This window comes from Pezoporus occidentalis, unplaced genomic scaffold (genome assembly GCF_034315485.1).
Source record: "Pezoporus occidentalis ecotype Australia unplaced genomic scaffold, CSIRO_AGI_Poc_V1 ctg265, whole genome shotgun sequence".
NCBI lineage: Eukaryota > Metazoa > Chordata > Aves > Psittaciformes > Psittacidae > Pezoporus > Pezoporus occidentalis.
The window spans coordinates 479,902-507,862 of NW_026914556.1; the positions used below are offsets into that span (position 1 = coordinate 479,902).

A 27,961-nucleotide genomic window follows, 5' to 3' on the forward strand; every position below is an offset into this window, starting at 1 on the left:
CTTCAACTGGACAAGTCAGTATCTAGATCCAAGAGCCTTTGTAATCCACTTCTGCCATATCATAAAGCTGCAGAGTATCAGCTGATTTAATTGCTAGTCATAGCGTCACACCACAGCAGTGATCCCTTGAATCCAACATCTACTTAAGAAACTGAATTCAGAGACTACAACTTTAAGAGATTTAAGCCTGTAAAACAGGAAAATGCATTGATAGAAAACCAGTTCTAACAGTGCAAGAACTATCCCTTCTTATCATAGAATCACAGAATGGTTTGGGTTGGAAAGCATCTTAAGATCATCCAGTTCCAACCCCCTGCCATGGGCAGAAACACCACACACTAGACCATGTCACCCAAGGCTCTGTTGAACCTGGCCTTGAACACTGCCAGGGATGGAGCATTCACCACTTCTTCGGGCAACCTGTGCCAGTGCCTCACCACCCTCACAGTAAAGAACTTCCTTATATCTAACCTGAACTTCTCCTGTTTCAGTTTGAACCTATTACCTCTTGTCCTATCACCACAATCCCTCTGTTAACAGCTGAGAGCTCTGTAATCCACTCAGTTTAGAGAAATCAGTTCTCTTCTTTCTTCAGGCAGTATCTCACTTCCAAGCAGCATATTCATCTTTGCAGCATCACGTGCACTGTGGCAAGTAGGAGACAGGAAAGCAAAGCAAGTTAAGAGAGATGCAGTTCCCTTCCTTGTGTTCCAGCTACACTTGGCTGCCATCTGCAGCCTGCACAGAGCTGGCTCTGAACAGAAGCGAGTACTAAAGTGGTTTCCTTTATAAATAAAAAACTTTATTAAATCATTTAGACTTGAAAGAAGTCACAATAATTAAATGCACTCAACAACTGCAGCGAGTGCGTTCTGTACACCACCAACCCAAATGGATTGATTCTGGATTTTATAAATAAAAATTACCATATTTACAGGGAGAAATAAAAAGCATGGCATTAGGCAGTTAAATCAGCAGGTTACACAAATAGCCTACCAGTTGATTCCTTAAAAAGTACAAAATCTACAAGGTTACATACGACACGTATGACTTCATTAGGCTTAAGTCTGCAGAATCACAACATTTTCATACATCAGTTTTACTATGGCTCTTTCAACCACTGCCTAAAAAACCTCCTTTTTTGAATGGCAAAAAAAGCTCCTTTTCCTTCTCTACAGGTTTATCTGTATAAAATGCATTCCCTAAGTTCTACTATAGTGCAGAACTATGAAATGATTTCTTCTAATGACTGGCTATGGAGAGTGACAGTATGTACAACTGTGGTACTTTTTTTTGCTTTAAAAATAGTGCAGCTTCCCAGTTTAGCCACCAGGAACAAAGAGTGGAGTCATAGTTCATTTCAAAATCCTCTTCATTTCACCAAAGAGCAAGTGATCCGGAGAGATACTCACTAGGCTTAGAGACTGTAATTTGCTCTATAAAAATACAGGATTTTCATTCTATTTACATGTTACAGATCTCTCACTTACCCAGCAAGCTGATATATACAAGCTTCAAAAAACAACCCCCAGTAAACTCCCAAAAAAGGATAATGGAGCACACCATTGGCAAGCACAGTAGCTGGACCCATCCACCTAGGACAGTTAAGGTAAGAAGAATGGAATGTGAAAAGCGTGGTTACTGGTTCTCGTTGGCTTGTCAAAGGAAACCATAAATGTGTCCAACACGTCTTATACGTTAAACATGGCAAAACCCAAAAGTTGAAGTAAACTATTTCCAAAGATACACATTCTGCATCATAGGATCCTTCTGCTGAACAATCCCTGGAAAACCTGCTGCATGGAAGAAGCGATCCTGAGGATAGTTATTTGCTTGGTTGTCTGGAATGTTTGTTTCCTGATAAACTCATTGTCCGTGACCTCTGCCTAAGCACTGGTTTTGGTGGGAGTTCCAAGTCTTCAAATACAGGGTTTTCTATGATTGCTGCAGCCTCTGGTCTTTCAGTGGGACTTGGAGAGAGCATGTCCTTCACCATGGTGTACTAAAAGAAAACGCAGCGTAAGTGTTACATGCACCAATTCAAACATTCTTTCTTATTTAATGTTCTGTATGAACAAGAAGATGATGTTCCCAGTTGCTATCTGAGTAATTTGGGTATTAGTGCTTTGGCACAGTAGCTAGAAGTGCATTAAATAGATGAAAACAGACCACTGGGCATCTGTTAAACTGTCTTTATCATCAAGGACAACAATCAATTTGGCAAATCAAATCTGACCTAAGATTCAATAGTTATAAAACCTTTCCATTATTTGCAATCAAAAAACCATTTAAAACATATGTAATATCATTTGTGAGTAATTGTTTGCTTCATAGAATCACACAATGGTTTGGGTTGGAAGAGCCCTTAAAAATGATCTAGTTCCAATCTCTCTGCCACAAGCAGGGATACCTTCAAGTTTAAACCACCATGTTTTAAGGCAGGCAGGAATTCTTCACAGTGAATTAGAGGTATTCCTTTAAATATACAGGTAGTTTGAATATTTCTCTCCGATTTAACTAGAATCAGTGTCCTACTCATCACATTCCCCTAGGCAGCCTACAGCTATAAACCAAGAAAGGCTAGTCTCATTTAGCTGCTGGTCTGAAGCTACCATGAACCCTGAAAGCATCTCAGCTTCTTATTGGAGAGGTTTTGTACATCACCTCCTCTTTGTGCACAACCGCATCACTTTAATAATCCCACTAATGAGAATACAGCACAATTTGCTCATATGATTTCCTACTTGAGATATGAGTTCCTGTAGTGAGATCTCACACAGCCATGGTGCTACCTATAGTCTCCCCTTTATCTGTCTGGAACTCAGCACTTTGTGTGAATGTGGACTTGTTGCAAGAAACCATGTCAGGATGTATGTGAAATGAATGACAAAGGGAAGTCAGGTATAGTTACTGGAGGTAAATTGTGTGACAGAAATATCATCATCCACATTATTGTATAATGTTATAGCTTCGAAAAGGAGAAAAGTACAGGGATAGAGAGAGGAATCTTAATAACATGAAAGCTCTTTTTTCCCCCTCCTTTTTTACCTACAAAGCAATTGAAAAGCAAAGAAGAAAGCAACACTTATTAAAGAAAAAGCTACCATTAACAGCATCAGATGCACTTACCTCTTGTGCATATTTCTGAATGAACAATGGTGGGAAATTCAAATTTCTAACATCACTTAAGGTCTGCAAGAATATTAAGAAAAACATGTAACTTTTCCAAAATACCATTCTCCACTACTATTACTCTATAATTTTTAAAAGATATGTAGACTATTCAAACAAATCAGCCTGATGGAAGAAAAGACTTGTTTAAATGATACAGCATCACAGACTGGTTTGTGTTGGAAGGGACCTTAAAGCTCACCCAGTTCCAACCCCCTGTCATGGGCAGAGACACCTTCCACTAGACCAGGTCTCTCCAAGCCTTGTCCAGCCTGGCCTGGTTTAAAGGCTTGCTGCAGTGGTTAAAAATCAAAACATGCTTAAAATAGGCAAGTTTCTGCTTCCTTGGGTATGCAGCCTGCATTAGAAATAGTGTTACAAGAATTCTGATCTCTGCAGTTTTAAATCAGATACACAAACTTGTCCTTTCTCACTTGGGCTCAACGAATCTGTGCACCACCCATAATCCCTAAGATCATCTACACCAGTATGAAGGCACATGAACTGACCAGATCTGTCTCAACAACATAAGCACTAGTCTTTAACTCTTATGGACTAACGAGTTGATTTATGAGCAGTTTTGAACGCAGATCACGTTGTATTTCTGTGTCCTTTGCAAGGCAGCTGGTCTCCTTCTGTGTTTCTTTCATAACCAGCACATCAGCTCCACCTAGTGACAGTATTTTTCCCACGTTCTGCCACACCATTAGTTGCACCAGGCTACCTTACTCACTTAAGCGTGTTTTCATCATAGAATGGTTTGGGTTGAAGGGACCTTAAAGCTTTTCCAGTTCCAACCCCTGCCGTGGGCAGGGACACCTTGCACTAGAGCAGGCTGCTCCAAGCACCGTCAACCTGGCCTATTGAGGATAGCTCTTTATGGGGTACGGGTTCCAGTAAAACTGATTTTAAGGACATTGAAATTGGTTTCAGTGCAAGGGGCTCAAATTCAGCACTGCCATTCCTTGAATAGACTAGACTCTTTTGTACCATAAAACCCCAGAGCATTTTAAGCAAAAGAATGCAATGCCAGTGTAGGTGAAGTATTTGGTCAGGCTGCTTTCATGGTGTGGTTCAAGTTGCTTGTTACATCTCTGCTGAAAGCAATCCATCTTCACATGAGAATTTACCCCCCTCCCAGGCACATATAAATTCTAAATACAAGTTATAACGATTCTCTCTTTCTTGCATAGGCCACTGGTCATCACATACAAGAGGCTGCAGCCCCTGTTCTCTGTGAACTTGTTCCTGAGCAAGATGGATCTCGCATCCATTTTAACAGCAAGCAAGAGTTGTAATGCACCATCAAACTTCCCAAATTCACGTTTCATGCAATGAAGGTAACCAGTTAATGGGAAGATTGTGCTTGAAGCTGGGCGAGACTCACAGCTAAGACTCACTATAGGAAAAGGAACAGCAGTTTTTCACTAAATGCTCTGAGTGGAAAAGCACTGCAGATGCAAATGAAGGAAGAAATAAAAATGCACAGCATGGTTCCAATTCTTGAATGTAAATCAAGCTCGTAGGCTTAAAGTCACAAGCTATATTTGTTGCTTGAGTTCTTGGCTATCCTAGTTCAATAGTTCCTCTTACTTGGCTTGACAACAGAAGAGCTTTGTAAAGAAATTAAGGCCTCAATTCAACTGCACACATTAGGAAGACTGCAATTTATTTTCAGTGATTCAGGTCTGTACAAGGCTGACAAAGAAGTTGTGCTCCTGATTGCAAGACTTGTCAAAAGTGAAAAGAACCTCTTGCAACTGTTTCACTAAGCAAATAGCAGCTTTAAACAAATATACATACCCTGACCCTCTCCATCTGTGTGCTGAAAGGGTAAAGCAGCTCAAAGAGAATCAGTCCCAAAGAAAAGATATCCACCTTGTGTGAATAGGTGTTCCCACAGATCTGGAAATTCAAAATGAGGGTTAGGTCAGTCAAGCCACTCACTGTATGTGATTATGTACAACACAAACAACACCTTTCAAGTTAACATATGGAAGTGATTAGCCCTATGCAGAGCTGAAAACTAGAGGACAGGCACATGAGTAAGGAAGGTCCCGATCACCAGCTCCTCTTTACAGACCCAAATGCAAAGCAAGAGGTTCCCACTTATCTTGCACAATAGCGTGTCCTTGCTCAATTAAATTCAGTGTTACACAGTTATCTAGTACATGGAAAACAAGGTAACTGAAAGCGTCCAAGTACAAATCATTACTCACTTTTTTCCCCTATAATAAATGCATACATTAAAATATTAATTTTGGAATTCAATTTAGTTCAAAACTCTACTTTGATGACGAAGAATTTAATTAACTTGATTGCAACAATTTACTGGAAGGAATTCCTGATCTTTTGAGCTCCCAGGAATTCAGGTGACTTCCAGGCACTGCCAGATACAACTTTAGAGCACAGAGTACAAACCTGTTCTGGGCTCATGTAGAGTTTGGTCCCTACTTGTCCTGTGTGCCTGGCATAAGCTGGCATTGGGGTGAGTACCGATTCTTCCTCCTCATCTTGGTCCATAGCAGTTACCAGTCCAAAATCCCCAACCTTTACTATGTCATCCATTGTGAAAAATATATTGGAAGGCTACAAAACCAAACAGGTAAAAGGAGAAAAGAAAAAGTAAGTATTAAACAAGTCTCAGTTTTTCAGAAGATACAGCACTTTGTTCTAATTCAGATAAATCATGCTGCCAAGGCTAAAACCACTCATTAAACATCAGGTGAGCAGCACCAACTGATAATCTTAGCTATTCACAAGAAAGGAATTACTCCTGCATTAAACAGTCTCCCTTCCCAAAACTCAGACTGCTCATTTCTTGTCATCCCATAGAGGTTTACTGGCACTACATGGGTCTGCTGAGTAACATACACAGAAGTCAACAGCTGTTGGGAACAGCACAGATAAGTTATCCAACTCTCCATCACATGGCAAATTCACACCAGATGCTGGGGTTCTAACTCCAAGTCTTTTTTATTGTAGTCTCTGAGTGCTAAACTTGTTTGGCAGCACACAGCATGTCATCTTAACATTAAGTTGTAGATACAGTGGAAATCTGGGAACAAGGTCTGCTTGTCAGTTGGTGCCATGCAGTGTAACTGTGGGAATATCTGCTTGCATAACCATTACAAGTTTATTTTTGATGGAAGCTCAAGAACTGTGCAATTTGTAACAGCAGCAACAGTGACGATGTGGCGTAACAGTGATGATGTGGCTGGTGGTACCAGCTTTTTTGCCAGGTACCACTACCTTTGGCTTAAGCTACTGATAAGACAGCCTGGAACTGAGATGCCCCCTTGCTAATGGTGTGTATCAGAGATGGTTTTTCAAGAGATTTGCATCCTGGCTGATAAAACAGCACACACCAAATGAATGACTATTGCTTTGAGACATGACTGCTCCACCTCAGTTACAAATAAAGCCAGGCACACAAAGTTCTGGGAGAACAGACTGATCCTGCAGGAAGAAGCGGCAGGATTATTGCAGTTCTGGCGTCCGCAACACAAGAAGGACAAGGAGCTGCTGGAACAAGTCCAGAGGAGGCCATGAGGATGATCAGGGGACTGGAGCACCTCCTGTATGAAGACAGGCTGAGAAAGTTGGGGCTGTTCAGCCTGAAGAAAAGAAGGCTGCATGGAGACCTCATAGCAGCCTTCCAGTATCTGAAGGGGGCCTATACGGATGCTGGGGAGGGACTCTTCATTAGGGACTGTAGTGATAGGACAAGGGGTGATGGGTTTAAACTTAAACAGGGGAAGTTTAGGTTAGATATAAGGAAGAAGTTCTTTACTGTGAGGGTGGTGAGGCACTGGAATGGGTTGCCCAAGGAAGTTGTGAATGCTCCATCCCTGGCGGTGGTCAAGGCCAGGCTGCACAGAGCCTTTGGTAACATGGTTTAGTGAGATGTCCCTGCCCATGGCAGGGGGTTGGAACTGGATGATTTTAAGGTGCTTTCCAACCCAAACTATTCTATTATTCTATGTATAGGTGAAGGGCTGAGGTGTGGTAAAGAGGCAGGTGGTGCTGAGCACGTTCCTCTCAGGGCTCCTGGACCTTTGACGCTTGGTGAACATGGTCCATGCTTTGTTGACATAAACCCTGGAACAGGAGGAGGCAGACAGATAGAGGGCAATATTTTTCCACAAGATTAAAGGACTACAAAGCTGACCTATTTCAAAGTCCACCTGACTTCCTTGGTTAAAGACGAACGCACACTGTGCAAGAGAGAAAGGCAGAAAAAAGGCTTCTTGGTGGGTTTTCTTTTCAAGCAACGGCCAGCTCTGAGATAAGCACTACAGAAATAATCAGATAAAACTTGTTAGTTCCACACTGCCCACATCCTGCCTCTCAAACTGCCTTCTGAGCCAGGTCTTATCTCCTGCTGTAGTTTCCTGTAACGAATATCATGCCCTTCAGAGTCACAGCTCAGTGCGCAAAAGCTACTACCCTGTGAATCCATGGCATCTCTGGGATGTCTCTGAAGCATTTATACAGTACCCACCCTCTGACTGCACACCCACGTTGTTAAAAATCTTTATATCAGAATGTTAATGCTCAAGGCACAAACGTCTCCATTAGGGATTTGTATCCCATTGCCTTGATCTCCATTCGCCGCCTCCTCCAACAAACACATCAGGAGTCAACAAGATCTGTCTTGCTTCACACAGTGAAACTCTTTAACAGGAAAGTTTAATTCTCAGGCTTTTCTGGCCTGAAAACAGACCCTGAATAGGCTGGCATATAGTTTGTACAACTTGAGTGGATTATAGAATCATCACAGAATGGTTTGTGTTGGAAGGGACCTTAAAGCTCACCCAGTTCTAAACCCTGCCAAGGGAAGGGACACCTTCCATTAGAGCAGCTTGCTCCAAGCCCCATCCAACCTGGCCTTGAACACTGCCAGGGATGGGGCAGCCACAGCTTCTCTGGGCACCCTGTGCCAGCGCCTCAGCACCCTCACAGGGAAGAACTTCTTCAAATTTAAACAGGAGAGATTTAGGTTTTCTGCTCTTGCAAAGTACCAGCAAAAATAAGATCACATTGGGAAAAAGGAAGTCTAATGCATGTGCATGCAATTCTGATTTAAATCAAGAGAATACAACTACCCTCCAGTTTAGTTATCTGCATAAAGTTAGCTCTCTCCTGATTCTTCAGTCAGAATAACAATTCCCATTTTTCCACAGACACGAGTAAGTTACTCATTCATTTGGAACACCACTATTTAATTCAACTAATACTGCAAAATACATCTAAGACAGTTCTTGCAGCTCTCTGAACCTCACAGTTTCTTTTGAGCTGTCAAGCATGACCAAGAGCTTATTCTTGATTCACTTGACAGACAAGACTTCTGTTTCTGTACTTCAAAAGAACCTGAACTGTGACCTATTCACTTGCCTAAACTCCTGCCCCCTTGCTCTTATGGTACCTCTGCTGAGCAGGAGCCCAATTAATGCATCTCAATGTGCACTGTTCATTTCAATATTTAAAAGATATTCTTAAAGCTTTTTATATGCATGCATATAATTTATTTTCACATAGACCAATCAGGCTTTGTTCATGCCAATGGGAGCAAGATGAGACCTCTGCTATCAGCCAGCTCTGCCTCTAGCAAAGACAAAACAGCTTTGCAGGTTGTCTGCCTGTTAGTGCTGGATTGGATGGATGACCAATCTCTTCAGCATATTACAAAATTAGGTGAGATCTGTTCCAAGGGGCTTCTGAAAACTATAGAAAACCCCTAAATATACTGTTGGTTTGACCAAATTAATACACAATGGACACTTGGGACCCAAGAATAACACCTATACATGTATGGCAAGCTTTCTGAAGCAGGAAGTTGTTCATTCAGGGAGAGCATTTCAGAGCTGGTTATACCAAGTAAGCAAAATAAACTCTCTTGTTCAAATTGATGCCAGCATTGAACTTTTAAGCTGTTCCACCAAAAAGCTAGACAAGCGCTGATTGTTTTAAGTGAAGATCTACGTAAGCGTTACTGAACAGTGATCGGAGGGAAGACTCCAGAGTCACAACTGACAGTATTGTTAAGAAAGGTTATTTATGAACATGCCCAGCAACATGTTAGTATGAGGATTTAATTACTTTTCTGGTCAGTTTCTTAAGCACTGAAGACTTGACAGATAATTGCTTCCAGGGAATTGCTTAATGCTGATGAAGAAGGAAATACTTGGATGGGTTAGTGAGTTGTTTTAACTTTGAAGTATCCTTTCAGTGATCTCACATCTAAGATGGCATTATCTTTCATCTCTACCAATACCAAATGATTAACATCTGAGAAGCATCAACAGCAGTTATAATAACTTCAGTATTAACTCCACGGAGGGAGGTACTAATTCCTCCTCAAAGTAGGAAGGAGAAACAGGAACTACCTCTCCCCCATTTGGGAAAAGCAATCCATTTCTTAGAGCTAAGACTAACTTTAGCTGCGCTCTTCAATTGAATTGTGGCATTTGGTAACACATACTGATGCTTCCAGTGCTAGAAGTTCAGCAAGATTAGGCACTAACACAAGATCAGAAGCAAAATGAAAGGAAAGGTACAACGTTACTCCTGACTTCGGTTATGTTAAATGCCAGAGGTAAAAAAAACAGCTTTCCCAGTCTTAACTGTCTGGATGTTATCAGACATTAAGAAGATTATGAATCCTTCAGAAACCCACACTGTGATAGTTGGCATTGACTCAGAATTCAACCCTAAGACAGTTTACATTTCGATCCTACAGCAGTAATACTTTATTACTTTCTCTAACATGCTGCTCTTTGGCAATATTGCTATAGAAAGAAGATGGAAAATACCAGAATTAGAATCATAGAATCATTTAGGTTGAAAAAGACCTTTAAAGATCATCAAATCCAACTGCACTCAACGCTGCCAAGAATCTGCTCTACTTGAAATGGTCAAACAGGATCCAAAATAGTTTTCTTTGCCACAGAGCTTAGCAATGAACAATCCTGCATAAAGAACCTGAATTAAAAGTGCCATAAACCAAATGCAACCGATGTGTGCCAGGTACAAGAAGTCTTGCTGTAAGAAAGACTTTAATTGCAATAAGGAATGATTAATGCTTATTTCCTGGAGCGCTGCACCTCCACATTATGGTACAGATGTTAACTCAGCCTTTGTAACACTCAAGCTGAGGTCACTGCTAAGAGTTAACTACCTTAGCAGGATTTGTCTTCAGTGCCATGTTACTCCCACACCCCAAAATCATGTTACCTGTATCCACAGCCTCATGATCTCTCAATTTAAAGCAGACCTCAACACTGAGCTGAGCAGCCTGGCATGGCTGTATCAGGAGCAGTCAAACTTGGAACTGGTGATGCTCAGGTCTGTAACGCAGTGGAGAGACAGCTACCCTGTGATGCCATTTGAATCAATCCATGTGCTTTGGGGAATTTTAAAGCACTAGGGACCTTAGTATGATACTCTAGGCACAGATAATTCAATGACGGCTCCAAAGACAATCTCATTGTAGTAAACCTGAGAATGTTTGCCTATAGGACACAGGCAGTGAGATAACCAGTGACAAGCAGAATTTGGGAAGTTCAAACATTCAGTGATGATCAGGCCAATAAATAAAGTAAAACCCAACCCATTTCCTACAGTAACCTATGAATACAAACCTTGAGATCCCTGTGCATTAATCCTTTGCTATGCAGAAAGTCAACCGCTTCAGCTATCTGCAGAAATATCTGCAGACACTCTGTCCTTTCCCTCTCCTCTATCATGCACCTTCTGCTCATCCAGTCTTTAAGGTTCTCTTTCCGGCACAGCTGCATCTGGATGTAAAGATACACCTTTGGAGAGGTGGGTTTGACTTTTTCTGCAATATTTTTAGAAAGGTCCAGGCTTAAACTTGTTGGCCTTGGTGGAGAAACAGAGAGGGGACTTCCTGAAGCAGATTTCTTGTTATCAGATTCCTCTGTACTTTTGGCCTTCTCCTCAGAAAGACTCTCACTGTGTGAAACACCGACTTTATCTTCCTTACTAGAAGCGTTTCCACAACCAGAATCCTCAAACACGATAGAAGAGGAGGTCCCCTCCTTCAGGTGTACAACAGGAACAGCTGAGGAACATGTTTCCAAGGAGTCACACAGCTCGTTATTGTTGATAGTGCTGTCTTCTACATCACAGCCAGTAAGGACACTGTCCTGAAGGTTCAAGAGTGGATCTTCTGACCGGTGTAAGTCCCTGTTGTCTGTCTCAGAAAATTCCAGAGGAGAAAACTGGCTTCCAGATGAATCAAACTGACCACAGGGTATTCCCACAGAACCTACCCTCTCCCATGAAGTGGCTATAACTTCAACGTGCTCCTTTGTAGAAAATGGCTCTGTTCTGATCTTAAATGATGGGACATCCATTGGACTGGGAGAACTGAGCGGCCAGTCAGTGCTGGAAGAACAAAATCAAGAGGTCAATACTACAGAACTTCATTCCACTAAAGATGCATGTTCAGAAGCCCAGGTTTTAACAACTGCTACCTCTGAGAACTGTGTCATACACTAATGGTAAATGACTCCCAAGGGTGGGAATCTCTAATAACCAGGATTTAGCATGCATTTTTCTTAGAAGAATAATGCTTTCTCATTGAGTGTTGATAAAGGAAGATCTGCCAAGCTCTGCTGCCTGGATTCCCAATGTGCAATCAGGCTTTTCTTCAGCTGGAAAAAAATCAGTCCTATAGAACATGCATTGCAATGACTATTTAAAGTGCCTTGGCAGAATTACAGCTGCAAAATGTTAATTTGATGCCTGAAATATAAAGGTCACTGCATTCTAAAATCATTAGGCATGTAAAGATGTTATTATGAGACCACTATTATTTGTATTAGGCCTTATTCTTTAACAGCTAAAATACACCCACTTTTTCCTTTCTTTTAACATCCTCCAACTCTTCTATCCAGTTTTCCATTTTTAACCTACTCCTACCAAGCTTTAGAAATAGTCACTCTGATTATCCCTCCTATTTCTGCTAAAATAAATTCATTGCAGCACTGGAGTACTGAATCAGATCCATCTAAACCAAGCCAACAAAAAGGAAGAAAGCAGTGCAAAGGAACAAAGAGGACAGAGATGCCGAAGTTTAAAACTGAGCCACAGTAGCAATGCTCCAACCTTCCAACCACCCAAAGATTCAATGACAGAATTTAAATTAGGAGCAAGATGCTTCCTAAGCTGAAAGAAGGACCTTAACACAACAGAGGACACCAAAAGATCCAAAGAGGGTGGTGAGGCACAGGAACAAGTTGCCCAAAGAAGTGGTAAATGCTCCATCCCTGGCTCAAGGTCAGGCTGGACAGAGCCTTGCACGACACGGTCTAGTGTGAAGCGTCCTTGCCCATGGCAGGGGGTTGGAACTTGATGATCTTAAGGCCCTTTCCAACCCAAACTATTCTATGGTTCTATGATAAATCAAGAAACACTATGCACAAGAGTGAAATATTTGTACCTTGTTCAATTGAAAGGTTAACACAAGTTAATAACTATCTCTTTCCTACACAGTCTTTCCATCTTCCTGGATCATCTACCAGTTCTGCAATTCTGTTGATGCACAACTTCAAACTCAGTTGTTAAAAAACCCTCATGAATTACCTTTCATCTTTTAACCACTGTTCATCCATCTTTTCTTGCCATCTCTCCGGTGGAGCTTCCAGCCACGCATTGAAGTACCGCACAATACCTGGGTGCTCAAGCTTAGCCAAGGCCTTGACTTCTCGCATCACCTTTTCACGAGCCAGTTCCCTACAATGTGGGGTGAGGAGAAAAATAGAGATGTGGTCACATAAAGCAACAGAAGAGTACATAAACTTCTGTAAAGGAACTTAACCAAAGCTATGTCTCAAATTCCCCAGAGTAACTCCTTTAGGTTAGAAGCATGGAGGAGCAGTGTGCGCTCATAATGGTTAAGTATTTAGTCATCCCTTTTCAAATTACAGGCAGCAAAACTGAGAAGAAAAGGTTCATCTTGCTCTTAGCTGTTTACAGGATAGAAAAAACACCACTAAACAGCAATAGTCTACAGGGATGTAGAAGACACTGACACAAAAGAAGACAGACAGCAATACCTTAGTATTTCTTTTGTATTTGGCATAACATAAGGAGACTGCATAAAGACTATCTCCATTCTGTGCACAGGAAAGCAAGTAGCCTGCTATTTATTGAGGTAAATAATCTCTCTTCTTAAGACTGAAACTGGATCAAATGAAGTCAGATGGTTTTATTTAATGGATTTGCATATGCTTGGAAAAGAAGAATTTAGGCTACCTTAAATTTCTGAACAAAACCTTTAATCTTAAATAGTCACACTCATTTAATGCATTCAAAAAAGTAGTCATTCTAGATGTGATAGCTTTACCCCCTCCCTCTACTGGCCTGCCTGTTGCTGTTCTAACTTGAGATATCCAGAAGCAGTGTCTCCCATCTCCCACTAAAAGGAACTGCTGCAAGCTCTGTGTAGGGTAATTCTGCAGCTTGGCTTGACCACCTATGACTGAAAGAAAAGGTAGGGGTTGTGGGACCGGAAAATAAAACAAACGGACAAATGGAATCAGAAAAGCTGGTGAGGGAGAGAGAAAAGAAAGAGAAGGTGAAGTAGGAAAGGTAAGGAGAGGAAGGAGAGAAGCAAATTAACAGTGCTACAAATAACTGGTCCTGTTATCAAAGGCTCTATTCATCAAGAAAATCAAAGGAGTTCCCATGTAGCCGGAGCATCCTCACAAGTGTCCTGCTACGCAAGTATTTTAGCCAGGCAGGTCACCCTTCTGCTGTGATTGCACATGCCAAATTCTTGGTGCCAAAACTAAGCCAGCCCCCCCCTTAAAAAGTATGTCATTCATCCTAACAAAATATCTGGGACATCAGTTCGGGAACAGATGGTTCAGTGTAGGATGGGATCCCACCATTCATTCATTACTTCTGTATCTCAACAAACTCATTCATTACCTGTTAGGTAAACGGATCCTTTTGATAGCATAGTTGCAGTCATCCACTTTATTTCTGGCTTCAAAAACCACTCCAAAGCCTCCACGACCCAGACACTGAATTGGTTCAAAATCTGTTAGATATCTGGGAGAAGGGAGGTATGAGGAAGGGAGGATAGACAAGAAAAATGCATTAGTATAGATAGAAAAATAACTTATGACTAAGTGAAATATTTTTGTACAGGCAAAACATGTTAATCGACTTGAAGCATTTCTTATCTTTTTTTCCTGTTCACCCACTGAGGCAACCAGATGGTTACCTACTTAAGAAAGATGCTGGGTAGTGACAGACACTGAATAAAGGCATAATCAGCAAGTTCCTTTACGCATGCACATGACAAACTGAAGAAGTTTTTCAGAGTATTAGGTACATACTGGATCATGGATCACAAGTATGTAGCCTAAGTTTCTATACCCAAACAAAGTGTTGTCAGCTAAGTACTTTCTAAGTCATGATGTGCCTTTAACCCCACCCCAAATACCTATTTCTGCAACTGGTCTTCTAAACATCCCTTCTGCAACATTACTGTTCTTAAATCTCATTACGTTTCTCATTCTTCCTCATTTTCTATACTTCAACTCTTACTTGCAGTAAGTTGCAAATGTTCAGGAGATGGTCACATTTTAACCAGAGTATCATAACATTCCCCTATACACCCTTCTGTCTTAACCAACTCCTTCGCAGCAGGAACAAAGATGTGTTCCAAATATAGTCTGCTTATTCTGCAGAGCACCATGTTTCCACCTGCAATTGCCTTTTTCTACTTTAATCCATAAACACAGAAACAGAGGGAGTAAACATTAGTCATAACCTTCAAGAATCAATCTTCCATTTTACGTATCAGTACGAAATAGGAGAGCAACATTCCTGATCACAGGTATCCTGTAGACTCCCTGGGATTGCTTAGACTAATCATAAATGCAATCTCCCATCAATAATGGGTGACAGGGTTCTTTATGCCTGTTGCCAATCATCCTGAGAAGGTGGAGGACTAGAGTACAAAAGAACAAGTGAACACCTACTCTTCCCTCCACATAGAATACAAGCCCTGTACACGTTGTGTTGAACTGAGCTCACCTTGACACATATCCAGAGTTCTTGACATCACTCCAGCTGCTCTCTTGAACATCTCCACAAGTGGGCTCATATTTACTATCAGTCTGACACTGTGTTTCAGATTCCTTCCGCAGCTAGCAAGGATGGCCAAAACAAGAACAAAAACCAAACACATTCAATTCCTTAAGTACTTGACACCAGTTTGTACTCTTAAAGATGTCACAGTGTAAATATCTCCAAAGACATCAGGCATGGCTGAAGCAGTCTAATCTGCTTGCTGAAGCAGTTAAACAAATTATACATAGCAGCTGACAGCCTTCATGGATAGATTAAACAATAAATTTAGGCTTTTGGTTCTGTCATCTCAGTAGTTATTAACTTACTGCTACTCATTGCAGACTCAAAACTGAAAGGAAAGGCTGCAGTAACACCTTTTGTACTTAGGATTCAGAAACAAATACTTACTCTGCCGTAGGGATGGGGATGGAAAAGTTTGCGCACAATAAAAGTTGTGGCCACAATGCAAAAGATAATGGTGCCAACAATTTCTTTCCACCAGTGAAGCAGCAGAACAGGATCTTTTTTACGAATGTTCTTGTAATTTGTATCCTCAAAAAACCCAACAGTGATCTGGGTGCTACGTTTGTTTCTCTCTCTCTTGTAGTAGGGTAAGTAATAACCGTTATCTGTGGATAAAAGACACAAGGAGGGCATAGATTTTTATTTGTAGGTAACTACAAAACATTTTTGTGTTCTCATTAACAGGTTTTCTCAATAGACATGGAGGGTATTTTTGTCTATGTGCCCCATAACTTTAAATGGCACATAGTAAATTCAGTTAATCAAGGTTGTGGATTCCATGGCAAGTCGGTCTCACACCAAAAGTTTACCACTTTGGAAGGCCTGACCACTCATAGCTTTAAACCAGAATATCTTCCATATGGAAAACTTTATATTGCCAGGATGAATCTCTATAGACTGTTATCAAATTCACAATCTTCTTCCATTTGGACCAGCCACCAGTGGCAATGGCAGTACACACAGTACCTCTGTAACAGCAATTTCCAGCACTCTGAAGTGCTTTGTGTGGCACTAATTGTACACACACCATTTTGCTGTCCTAGTTTAGGCAGTAATTTCCTAGCTCATTAAATGATAAAAAAGATACACATATTGAGATCAAACAAATGGCCATTTATTGAATTTCACAGATAATAAATGGGCAAATTAGGCTATTTGAAACACTTCAACATTTGGAACTTCCACCTACCATATGGATACTGCAGAACTGAAAGTGCTCCATTACTGTATTCTTCATGAGAATACTTGTCATTGCTGAGACACTTGTCGAACTCATCAGACCCCACCAACACTGGAGTCCTGGAAGGAGAATCTAAGCATAAAAAAGACAGTATTCTGAGCTGAATACTTATATTATTTGATATTATTTTAATGAGAATTCCAATGGCATAATCTTAGAAAACATATCTTGGACCAGATTGTCAGAATCAAAGCTAATGCACGGAAACATTAAGAAGGGGATTTTAAGTTAACAGTTACTTATCACCCCTCCCCCTTGCCAAAATACTATTTTTGGACAAGTAATTCAATCATATTCACATCACTGCAAAAAACATCTTCCTCTTTCAGAAGGCCCAACTTTTCATTATTAAAAAAGATCCTGTTACATCCATAGTACAAGAAAAAAAGACATTAAACATTAGATTAGAAAAGGATAAACAATTAATAAAGCACAGAGTTCCTGAACTGGTTTGCAGCTGGAAACGCTGGACTAGTTTGAAACACACTGGAAATCAGAAAGATGTCCTGTCTTTTCAGAGTTTAGACAGAAACCGAAACTCTCAATTGTTACTTACGGATTAAAGGCTTCCATTTGATTTTGGGAAGTGGAGTAATTGCGTTATCATTCCTGGACTCCAGAGCCTTTGGGTTGGTGGGGAATTTCTCAGAAATTCTGACAGATGACTGGAGATACAACTGGCCCCTGTACATACCTGAGTAATAAACCAGAGAGCGTATTAGTCTTAAGGTTCTCTTCATGCCTAGAATAAAACTGTCCAGTTAAAATACATGGTTGAACATATTTCTTTATATTCTGAGAACCTGAGATACTGACTCTTAATAGGGTGGGTGAATTCAAGCAGTATGCTGCCTCTGCTCTCAGAAAGCAAGAGATAAGAACATCTGATTTTCACTGTTGGAGAGCTGCTGCTACAGAAGAATACCAGCAATTTTAAGGGCTTTGCATAGGTAAGACTTCTTTCAAACTTCCCTTGTTAATGCTAGTACAGATTACCCCTCAGCAGCCATTACCAAGGTTTCTATCTGGCTTCTTTGTGTAACCACTAAAAGGAAGGCTACAAGGTGTAAAGAATTATAGGAAAAGGCTAAGGCAAACAAGGTATTAGCAAACCAAGGCACATTTATGTCCCAGAGAGGAAGGAGGACCTGGGGCCACTCTATTTCAAATTATCACAAACCACATCAAATGAATTCTGACAGCTGGATGAAAACTTAGTCACACAAAACCTTAACTGAAATTTCTTCATGGTAAGTTACTGTAATCAGTGTAGAGGGGAAAAATCATTGTGAGAAATTAGTGGGCTGAAGAGAGATATTGCTTGTTGCTTACCAAGCAGTTAGACTGTTAGCTATAACCCTATATTTAAAAACTGCAAGACTTTCTATCCTCTCCAATGTACTGAAAGTACAAAGCAGTGAACATTTTGGAATCCAAATGGAAAAGATTTATGGTTTTGAAATGTTTTCATTTTTAAAAAGAGGAAAAAATGGGAAAAAAGAAATCAATGTTTTAGTTGAGGCTAAACACTCATTAATTCTGCCACAGCCAAAGGTATACTGCACCTTCTAAAACAGGTACACAGAACTCTTGCCTTTGAATGGCAACAGCAAAGATGACCAGAGCAGACTAAGAAGAGATGAAAACACATCTTTACTTTGTCAAAGTCTCTATATCAAGTCAAGTGCCTTTCTGGGATATATATGTCAAATCTGGGGGCTTTATAAAGCAATGTGGGTTAAGTTAAAGAGCCTTCACTATATAGAGTATCAAACTGCACATTACAGCTCCTCTTAACTGTAATCTACCAGTACAGAAAGATCTGCTTTACTACAACCTCAACAGAGAAAAGAGTAACCTTTTACTACAGAAAATGCTGCAGTCTGTGTCTCACCCAAATAGACGCTGGATTCTGTGGCTCCTCTGGCAGCTTCCACAAGATCTTCTTCATCTTCCAGTACTTCATTGTTCGCAGTGTAACTTGTGTCATCAAACAGACTGATTGGAATTACTTTGCCATCCTTAACCAGCCATGCAGAGGCAATTGGAGTGCAAAACTGAAGAAGAGAGAGGGAACTGGAACATTAATGTTGTATTAACTAGATATTATATATCTATATATCTATATGTTGTATTAACTAGATATTATATATTAGATATTATATATTAGATATTATATATCTATATATCTATATGATAACCAACGTGCTGAATTCCTTTTTTTAGTTTTTCTAACAGATACAGCAGCTCAAAGTCAGATTTTCAGTTTAAAAAAGTGCAAGCAGATGTGTGTTCTTTACAAAGCACCTGAAACCCAAGATAAAAGACAACATTCATGATGCTGCACAACTTCTGCTTTTATAACATTTAATACTCCATCTTTTTCCCTACCTGGTATTCCCATTCCAGATGTCCTCCTCGTTTGTTAAAAGCCATCACCTTCCAGTCAGCTACTGAGACCTTTATCACTGTGTCTTTCATCATAGCTTCCTGCTCATCCACATCTGAAATGATTTTTGTTTCTTCTTTGTTCATATTCGATTTAAAATTGCTCTCAATGTATCCAGCTCTGGTTTCAATATCTGGGACATAGCGCAGCTCAAAGTGACCAACACTGAAGTTCCACCTTACAGAAAGAGAGAAAAACTTTGTAGAAACAACTTATATGTTCCAAGGCAGCCCCAAATCCTCCACTCAGAAGACTCAAACTGAATTACCTGCCTTTTACTCCTATTTTCAGTGAACTCTCAGATTGTTAGATGAACACAATTGTACCAGGAGGGGGAGTGCTAATCCGGAATACAAACCAAACAAGCTAAGAAATCTTGTCCAACACAAAGGGGGAGTTGAGAAAAGAGCAAGTGAAGCAGGTCCAGTGGCATTAAAAGCTTTGTATATACAGAGGGCAGTTTAAATCATTGAGTAGTACAGTTGGGTCTGTGTAGCAGGAAAACATGTAGCAACATGAAGGTGTCCCTGCCCATGGCAGGGGGGTTGGAACTGGATGATTTTAAGGTTCTTTCCAACCCAAACCATTCTATGATTTAGGAAGCAGCATTCTACACAGGACATATTTCTCTTCATTACTAAAGCATATTTAATTTGAAATGTAAGGTTTTTCACAATGAGGGAAAGACAATGCTGCTTCTGTTGTTTTAATCCCCCACACAGCCTAACACAGGAGCTCTTTGACAGGCACTTCATGAAATCAGGACCGCTCATGCCCCATAGGTTGACACCAAAAAAGGACAACGGTATAAGGAACAGCTGTCTTGTGTAGCCAAAAGCACTGTAATTTTTCTAAACCAACAAATTAGGACAGAAACTGAACATTATTCTCAGGAAGGATAATTATTTTCTCTTTTTCCCCCATGATACAACCCAGCATTGTAGAGAGGATCCAGGTGGGAAAGAATGGCAAGTCTGTGTCTTGAATGGCTAGCAGGAGGAAAATACTTCTTGAACAGTACGCATAGGTACTCAAAGTCTCTTAGGACCAGTCTGGCAGGCACCAGGAGCCCAAACTGTCTCCTTAAAGAATTTATTTTAGATTCAGTTGATTTTTCAGAAGTTGTTCTTTCTTTGGATTAAACCCGCTGTAAATCCCACAGCAGCCATATTGTGTCACCAGGAAAGCATCCCTGTTCTTGGTGCACAAGATGTGATACTATGGTTTTGAAAGAGATGCACCAAGGAAAAGCACATTTTCATGACGTGCCTTTCCCTGCCGATTTAAGTCTCCAAGAGCCGCAGGACCCAGGATTTCTCTTTACACACATCCAATCTGCTAATCTATTTGAGCTCCGATTAGGTTCTCTGATACATTACAGATGCACAACCTGTCAAATCCTGCTGCAAACAGAAGAGGGAGCAGGGGAACAGGGAATGGCTATTTTTCCACTAAATTGTTGGGCTGTTATTGTATCTCTGTATGACAACCAGACTTTTAAACCTGTATTTGATGAAGTGGGTTTTGCTGGTTTTTTTTAGTAGGATACATGTCTGTGTTTTTATAGAAATCTTGATGTATTCAGACTTCCAAGTGACAGCACTGGGGAAGTCACAGACTGAATCACAGTCTCCACAGCTTGTAAAGAACAGACCACCTACGTTGTGGAATGAACAAAGTGGATTTAAGAATGGAGCTAAAAAAAGTAAGAAGACTGAATACGTGTTAAAATATCAACTTAAAATGAAAGCTAAAGGCATCAAGTGTAGAAAAGTGAGAGTTACCATGAGTAGGTGAAGAATTTACAACTGAATCAGTAGGTCATAAGAAGACTTTTAAACCGGCTCCTTTTGTACAAAGAGTTAGAACAAACCTTAGTGACATTTGCCCTGTGCAGTAGAGCAGTGACAAACTGTTTTAAGGGGTGCAAAGACAAGGAAAGCAAATTTTGATTTATAGGAATAAATGTACACCCACCTTTTCTATTTAATCAGATAGAAAACTGAAGTTTAAGGCAATTTACAAAAGCACTGAGAGCAAAGGGGTCAGGTAGTAGCCAACCATCTCATGCATTCCTTCGGTTAACAACCTAAACTCCCTTGTGCAATTCCTAGTCTAAGGAGAGCAAAAAGAAGGTCAAGTCCTTAAAACATTATGTATTAAGAACTATTGGATTGTCTCTGGACAACTCTCACACTTACTTTTCATTGCCGCTGCGTGGTCCAACAGCACGGACGGTTTTCTGGGTTCGGTGTAATAGAAGGGTCTCTTCCTGCTCCGTTTCATCATCATCCCACCGGCGACAGCCCATAGCTGAGCAGATGTACTTCACCTAAGAGACAGGGGGAGAGACTCACACTTGCTTCCAAGTTCTGAAGAACTTCAAGACAAACCAACATAATGAACAGCCAATACTCAAAGCTAACAATCCTTACAACACGTTTTTGGCTCATGGGCAATTTAGAACCCTGTGATGTTAATGCTTGACTTAAGGGATGTTGAAAAGCCTGATTTAAGAGATAAGGGCTTTTCAAAACTAGGCTTTTCAAAAGATTACAGTAAGTCTAAAGTTTGGGCTATTTTGAGTACCTATGGACTATACTTTGCACATATTTCAACTTCTAATAGCAAGAAATGTTAGATCTCTCTTTCCCACTGTTTCTATGGGCATCAAAAGAACATGTCTGAAAGACCTACAGTGCAATTCTGCTTTTGTGCCATGGTTGTCTCAGCATAACTCTACTAGCTTCAAATAAAGTACTACTGATTTTTATAAAACAGTGCAGAACCTTCCCCCCCACCCTTTGCCTTGTCAGCTATTAAAGGGGAAAGAAGAACTCACTTAACACTCACAGTCACACAGAGTTTTAAACAGTCCCAATCTCAAACACAATTTGGGTTATATGGGCAACTGTGTCTTGAAAAGGGAGCTGAACACATTTGCAGGAAGTCTGAATCAACGTCATAATGCCAAAGAGAAACTGAACATGAGCCAGCTTCAGTGTGCACTCACAGCCTAGAAAGCCAACCATATCCTGGGCTGCATCAAAAGGAGCGTGACCAGCAGGTTGAAGGAGGTGATCCTGCCCCTCTACTCTGCTCTCGTGAGAACTCACTTGGAGCATTGTGTGCAGTTCTGGTGTCCTAAACATAAAAAGGACATGGAACTGTTGGAACAAGACCAGAGGAGGCCACGAGGATGATCAGGGGACTGGAGCACCTCCTGTATGAAGACAGGCTGAGAAAGTTGGGGCTGTTCAGCCTGGAGAAGAGAAGGCTGCATGGAGACCTCATAGCAGCCTTCCAGTATCTGAAGGGGGCCTATACGGATGCTAGGGAGGAACTCTTCATTAGGGACTGTAGTGACAGGACAAGGGGTGATGGGTTCAAACTTAAACAGGGGAAGTTTAGATTGGATGTAAGGAGGAAATTCTTTACTGTAAGGGTGGTGAGGTGCTGGAATGGGTTGCCCAGAGAAGTGGTAAATGCTCCACCTCTGGCAGTGTTCAAGGTGACATGGTCTAGTGTGAGGTGTCCCTGCCCATGGCAGGGGGTTGGAACTGGATGACCTTAAGGTCCTTTCCAACCCAAACCATTCTATGATCAACAACTCACAGACAACAGACCAACCAAACTTAACAAGGAAGAGTCAGGCACTATGTCCCGTAAAAGGCACCTTTGCTACCTTGAACATAAGCCAGGAATCAAAAGAGAAACTGAAACTCCCATTTCCTGAGCTTTGGGGGAGGACCAGTCTATTGGTACACAGTGCCCTCTGCTAGCAGTGAACAAATCAAAATGATTTCATGAACTCTTGTTATGGGTCTATGCTCTTTTATCACTAGTGATCACTCCACACCATGCCAGAGAAGTGTTCAACATTAAAATGTATGGTCAAAATGAACCCCCCCACCCCCGAGTTTGTGGAAAGCAAATATTGGAAGTTCAACATTTTTAAACTGAATTTCGTTTTTAACTTGTTTTAAACTGCACCCACCTTTGTGATTTAGCAAATGCACGGGTTTTCACTGCAAAAGCATCTACAAGCATTTTAATGACATCTGACCTTAAGGAGGAGGGAGATGTCAGTTCTAGGACTCCGAATAATGAAATTCATTCCTGTGTGTTTTCCAGCCTTTTTTGATTCTACATTTCTTCAAAATACACAACTTTTAAACAATGGATTTCAGAAGAAAAGTACCTTCTGATCTAGTCAGACAGCAAGTAGTTTATAAATTCTGTGTATGACTTTAAAACGTAAAGAGAACTTCTCCCAAGAGATAGTAAACTCGCTGACAATAACTACAAGTCTTAGACTCTTGTACATGATGAATGTTTTTCTTGTTTTCCTTAGTTCTGGAGAAATCTGAAATCGGTTGTGAAAAAACGTATCACCTAAAGCCTTCTTTGATATGTTGAACAGCAAAGTCTACTTCAGGCAGAGCTATATGACAAAGCTGAACTCCTCTTGTGGCTTGGTAGAAAGGAGTCATCCTTTTTTTCCCCTCACTCACCTCTGCTTACAAAACCCCTGTCCCTTCCCTTGTGCTGGCTCTGGTGCTGCCCAACCCCTGGCTGAGCTACAGCTAACCCACCAGAAAACTAATCCAATCAAAACCGAAGTTTTCTGTTGGGTTAGCAAGCTGAATCAGCTTAGCAAAGAGTGAGATGTGTTCAAGGCAGCACAGGGGACACAGCAGGAACTTGCAGGCAGGAGGAGACTGCAGCGAGGGGTTCAGTCACACCATCTAATTGCACTGTTAAACTTACTCCATCCCACTGCATTTGTTACCCAAGAAGCTCAGATTCTGCTCTTTTGTGCCATGCTGGAGCTGCACTGCAGTTTAAATCTCAAGAGCAACCTGTTTGTAAGACAATGCTTGGAACACACAGCCCCAAGGCAACTTTCAGGCTCTTACCTTCCCTGAGTATGAGCTCAGCCCATAGGTTGTCAAAGACTTTCCCCCGACTAAGACAACGTCCTCGCCAAATTTGTAGGATGACTCAAGAAGAGATTCAACTGTGAAAGGAACTGCTTCCATGCTCTCCCGGTCCCGATCCCACTGGAATAGGTCCCCATCCAAGGAAGGGATTATCATCTTATTTCCAAATACCTAAAAGAGTTGAATGGATGGTTAGCTACCATTTAACCACAATTTTATCAAAACACACAGATCACAAATGGAAACAGAAACACTGTATAAGGCAGTACAGTGCATTATATCCCAGTCTCTTTTGAGTCCCCTTCTGGAGCAATGGATTCAGCACAGGGCCTCCAACACAAGACAGACAAGGATCTGCTCGAGCAAGTCCAGAGGAGGCCACGGAGATGCTGCGAGGACAGAAGCAGCTCTCATACAGAGCTAGACTGAGAGAGCTGGGCTGGTTCAGCCTGGAGAAGAGAAAACTCCTTAAGGGGAAACCTCAGAGCAGCTCCAGTGCCTAAAGGGGCTACAGGAAGCCTGGAGAGGGGCTTTGGCCAAGGGCCTGTAGGGACAGGCCAAGGGGAATGGCTTTAACCTGCCAGAGGGGAGACTGAGATGAGCTCTTAGGCAGAAGTTCTTCCCTGTGAGGGTGCTGAGGCGCTGGCACAGGGTGCCCAGAGAAGCTGTGGCTGCCCCATCCCTGGCAGTGTTCAAGGCCAGGTTGGACACAGGGGCTTGGAGCAAGCTGCTCTAGTGGAAGTTGTCCCTGCCCATGGCAGGGGCTTGTAACTGGAGGAGCTTTAAGGTCCCTTCCAACACAAACCAGTCTGTGATGATTCTATGATTTTATTTTATGGTTTCATAACCCAGAGTATCATATTTCAAAATTATACTGAAGACAGAAAAGTTTCAGGCATTCAAATCAAATCCATATTTCACTCTTCTTAGTTAAAAAAAAACCCAAAACCAAACAGTTCAGTGTGTGACACTTCTTCCACTTTAAACAAAGCATTTTCAAATTCAATCAGATGACAGATTAGCATTCATCCAACTGCTGAAAATATGTTACAGGAGAAAAGCATTCTTGAAGAGACAGTCACTGGTTAAAGTGCAAGGTTTGCAGAGTCTTCATGATAGTTTCAAGACAGTTGCATTGGAGGTAATGTTCTACTTCATTGTTGCTTTTTCCCAGGCTAGTTTACTGCTAAGCACAGAATCAGTCACTCTCCTTAGATTAGGAGACTGAATTCAGTTTTAAATGAAGACCTGAGGCTGTTTGTGAACTCTTTTACCATTAAAGACTACTCTAGGATATCCTCCTGTAAAAAGCAGAGAGTGCAGTTATCATTGAGACCAGAGCTCATATTTCACCTTTGACTTTCCAGACAGTCCAACCTATCTTTTCCCCAGAATTCCTTATGTTTAAATACACTGTTCTTTTAAAATCTGCCTGGGTTTTTCTTAAGCACACAAGTCAAAAATCATCTTCCCCAGGATACAAGATCTCATCCATTATGCTGAGATTTTCAAGGAGATCCTAGTTCGGAAGCATGAGTCATTGTCAATGAGTACTAAGGGACTTATTAAGAAACTCATTATCAGCATGATAGACCATAACTAATACTGTGGAGCCACAGTGGCTGTGCCCCTCAACAACAGTAAGGAATTGTAATCCACATGATCTTAGCTTTTGAGGATATGGATTAACATGGAAGATTTTAATGCTTTTGCAGAACCCCTGTTCATTTGGGCAGTATCCTACAATGTAATTACATTAAATTCAGAGACTTTACACATTGGGACTTAAAGGCTACTTTTGGTACATGCATACTAGCCACTTCAAACAAAATACTCCTGCTCAGACTCCAAGGCACAGATGTGTATTACAAAGCCCTACAAAAGATCCAGAAGGTTTCTGGTTATTATTTCTGAACCACTGCGAGGATCTGAAACCACATCTGCATGATTAAAATTCTCTCTAACATGAAACTTTTTATTCCTCTAACTGGGTCACAGACGAGCAAACAGCATTAAGCAAAGTTGGAATTCACCTGAACAGGGAGGCAAAGACAGCTCTTGTACATGTGTGCATGTTGTGACTAATATCTCTTCTTGCACCTCATTCAGAGAGAAAAGTTAGGTGAGTTACCTGTATGGCTGTATTGAACATCCCTAAAGGATCCAGTCCTGGCTTTGAGGAGCCTCATGAAGACTGACAATTAAATCTCCTCTCAGGAGCACAAAGTGTAATTGAAGAGATGATCAAAATAAACCCCTGAGAGCAGCTGCAAAGCTCTTCACAAACCAAAATGAGGTATGCCCTTTCCCCCCCCCCAAGTATTTACCTTATGGCAAAAAATGGCCAAACATCCACTGCACAAGATCTGCGATGCCCAAGAAATGCTGCATTATGGTCTACTACTGGGGAGGAAAAAAACACACAGAGCTCTGTACATCCACTTACAGAAATAAACCAACGAAAAAGGCAAGAACTTGTGTGGGGAGGGGTCATTTGTAGAAATCACCTGATCAGTGGAAAAATAAAGCAAACAAGTGAGGTTTACACAAACATTCCTACTCAAGAGCAGCCTTGTGATCCTGAGACACAAAGGCACGCGGATTTTGGAAAACACCTTTTGAAAAACAAAAGATGCCAGTGCCAAAGTTGCAGCTGTAACCATGGTGGAGCGTCTTGGTAAAACATTCAACACATAGCAGTAATACCATAAATTGGCTTTGTAATATATTCTTTCAGAAATGCATCATTTTGATGACAACTTTTAGCCTGTGCAGCTGTTACTCTGCATTAATAGGTCGAAGGAGGTGATGCTGCCCCTCTACTTTGCTCTCGTGAGACCTCACTTGGATTACAGTGTACAGTTCTGGTGTCCTCAACATAAAAAGGACATGGAACTGTTGGAAAAAGTCCAGAGGAGGCCACGAGGATGATCAGGGGACTGGAGCACCTCCCGTATGAAGACAGGCTGAGGAAGTTGGGGCTGTTCAGCCTGGAGAAGAGAAGGCTGTGTGGAGACCCCATAGCAGCCTTCCAGTACCTGAAGAGGGCTACAAGGATGCTGGAGAGGGACTCTTCATTAGGGACTGTAGTGATAAGACAAGGGGTGATGGGTTAAATTTAAACAGGGGAAGTTTAGATTAGATGTAAGGAAGAAGTTCTTTCCTGTGAGGGTGGTGAGGCACTGGAATGGGTTGCCCAGGGAAATTGTGAAGGCTCCATCCCTGGTGGTGTTCAAGGCCAGGCTGGACACAGCTTTGGGCGACATGGTCTAGTGTGAAGTGTCCCTGCCCATGGCAGGGATGGAACTGGATGGAACTGGATAATCTTAAGGTACTTTCCAATTGTAACTATTCTATGATTCTAAATCCTCTGTAAAGTTTCTTCCTGCATGTGGTCCAGACACCTGGAGGTAGTTTGGAGGCCCCTGCTGACCCCAGCAATATGAGATGTTCCATACAGAAATAAGAATTAGCAGCAAAGGTTATTTTCAGAAGCAGCTTTCCAAATATACAAAAGCTAAACCAGTTCTTGTACCAGTGATCCAGCACAGAGAGCCCAAGCCTGGCAATCCCAGCCACCAACTGACTTTAAGTCAGATCTTGAAGACATTCTACCGGCCATCAGTCAGCTAAATTCATATAGTGTGGTCAAACTACACACGTGCCAGTGGCAGCCGGACAGCCACTTGCAAGTTCAGACTTTCAGAGACACTTGCTGGAAGCTACAACTGCAATGGATTTGTAATGTGGTGTGCTCCAAGGGCTGCAGACGACCCCATCAGTTTGTGAAGACAGGAGATGCAAACTGCCCAGGAATCACTGCTGAGCAAGGAAGACCCGGAGGGTAACTCTGCAAGCTCTGGAGACACCATGACACACGCCACCTTAAGCATTTCCCTTGTCCCAAAGCTCTTGCTCCACAGCCTGAGTAGCAGACTATCCACTAGCAAACAACAGACAACATATTGACCATTTCTGGGAATCACACCCCCAAATTCCCAACACACATGAAGCTCACTC

General features: G+C 41.4%; 1 protein-coding gene across 1 annotated transcript in view; it reads right to left on the reverse strand.

Moving 5' to 3' along the window:
- Window positions 1-780: 780 nt before the first annotated feature.
- Window positions 781-27,961, reverse strand: part of EIF2AK3 (eukaryotic translation initiation factor 2 alpha kinase 3) — a 47,268-nt gene continuing 20,087 nt past the window's right edge. The window contains exons 3-17 of the mRNA XM_062624320.1: window positions 23,918-24,112; window positions 21,200-21,330; window positions 18,941-19,175; window positions 18,444-18,606; window positions 17,106-17,243; window positions 16,499-16,621; window positions 15,694-15,914; window positions 15,250-15,362; window positions 14,134-14,256; window positions 12,784-12,933; window positions 10,815-11,583; window positions 5,593-5,760; window positions 4,975-5,076; window positions 3,130-3,192; window positions 781-2,002 (exon numbers count right to left, since the gene is read on the reverse strand). Of these exons, the coding sequence (XP_062480304.1) occupies window positions 1,826-2,002; window positions 3,130-3,192; window positions 4,975-5,076; window positions 5,593-5,760; window positions 10,815-11,583; window positions 12,784-12,933; window positions 14,134-14,256; window positions 15,250-15,362; window positions 15,694-15,914; window positions 16,499-16,621; window positions 17,106-17,243; window positions 18,444-18,606; window positions 18,941-19,175; window positions 21,200-21,330; window positions 23,918-24,112 (2,871 nt within the window). The 3' untranslated portion in view covers window positions 781-1,825. The remainder of the gene's footprint in view (window positions 2,003-3,129; window positions 3,193-4,974; window positions 5,077-5,592; window positions 5,761-10,814; window positions 11,584-12,783; window positions 12,934-14,133; window positions 14,257-15,249; window positions 15,363-15,693; window positions 15,915-16,498; window positions 16,622-17,105; window positions 17,244-18,443; window positions 18,607-18,940; window positions 19,176-21,199; window positions 21,331-23,917; window positions 24,113-27,961) is intronic.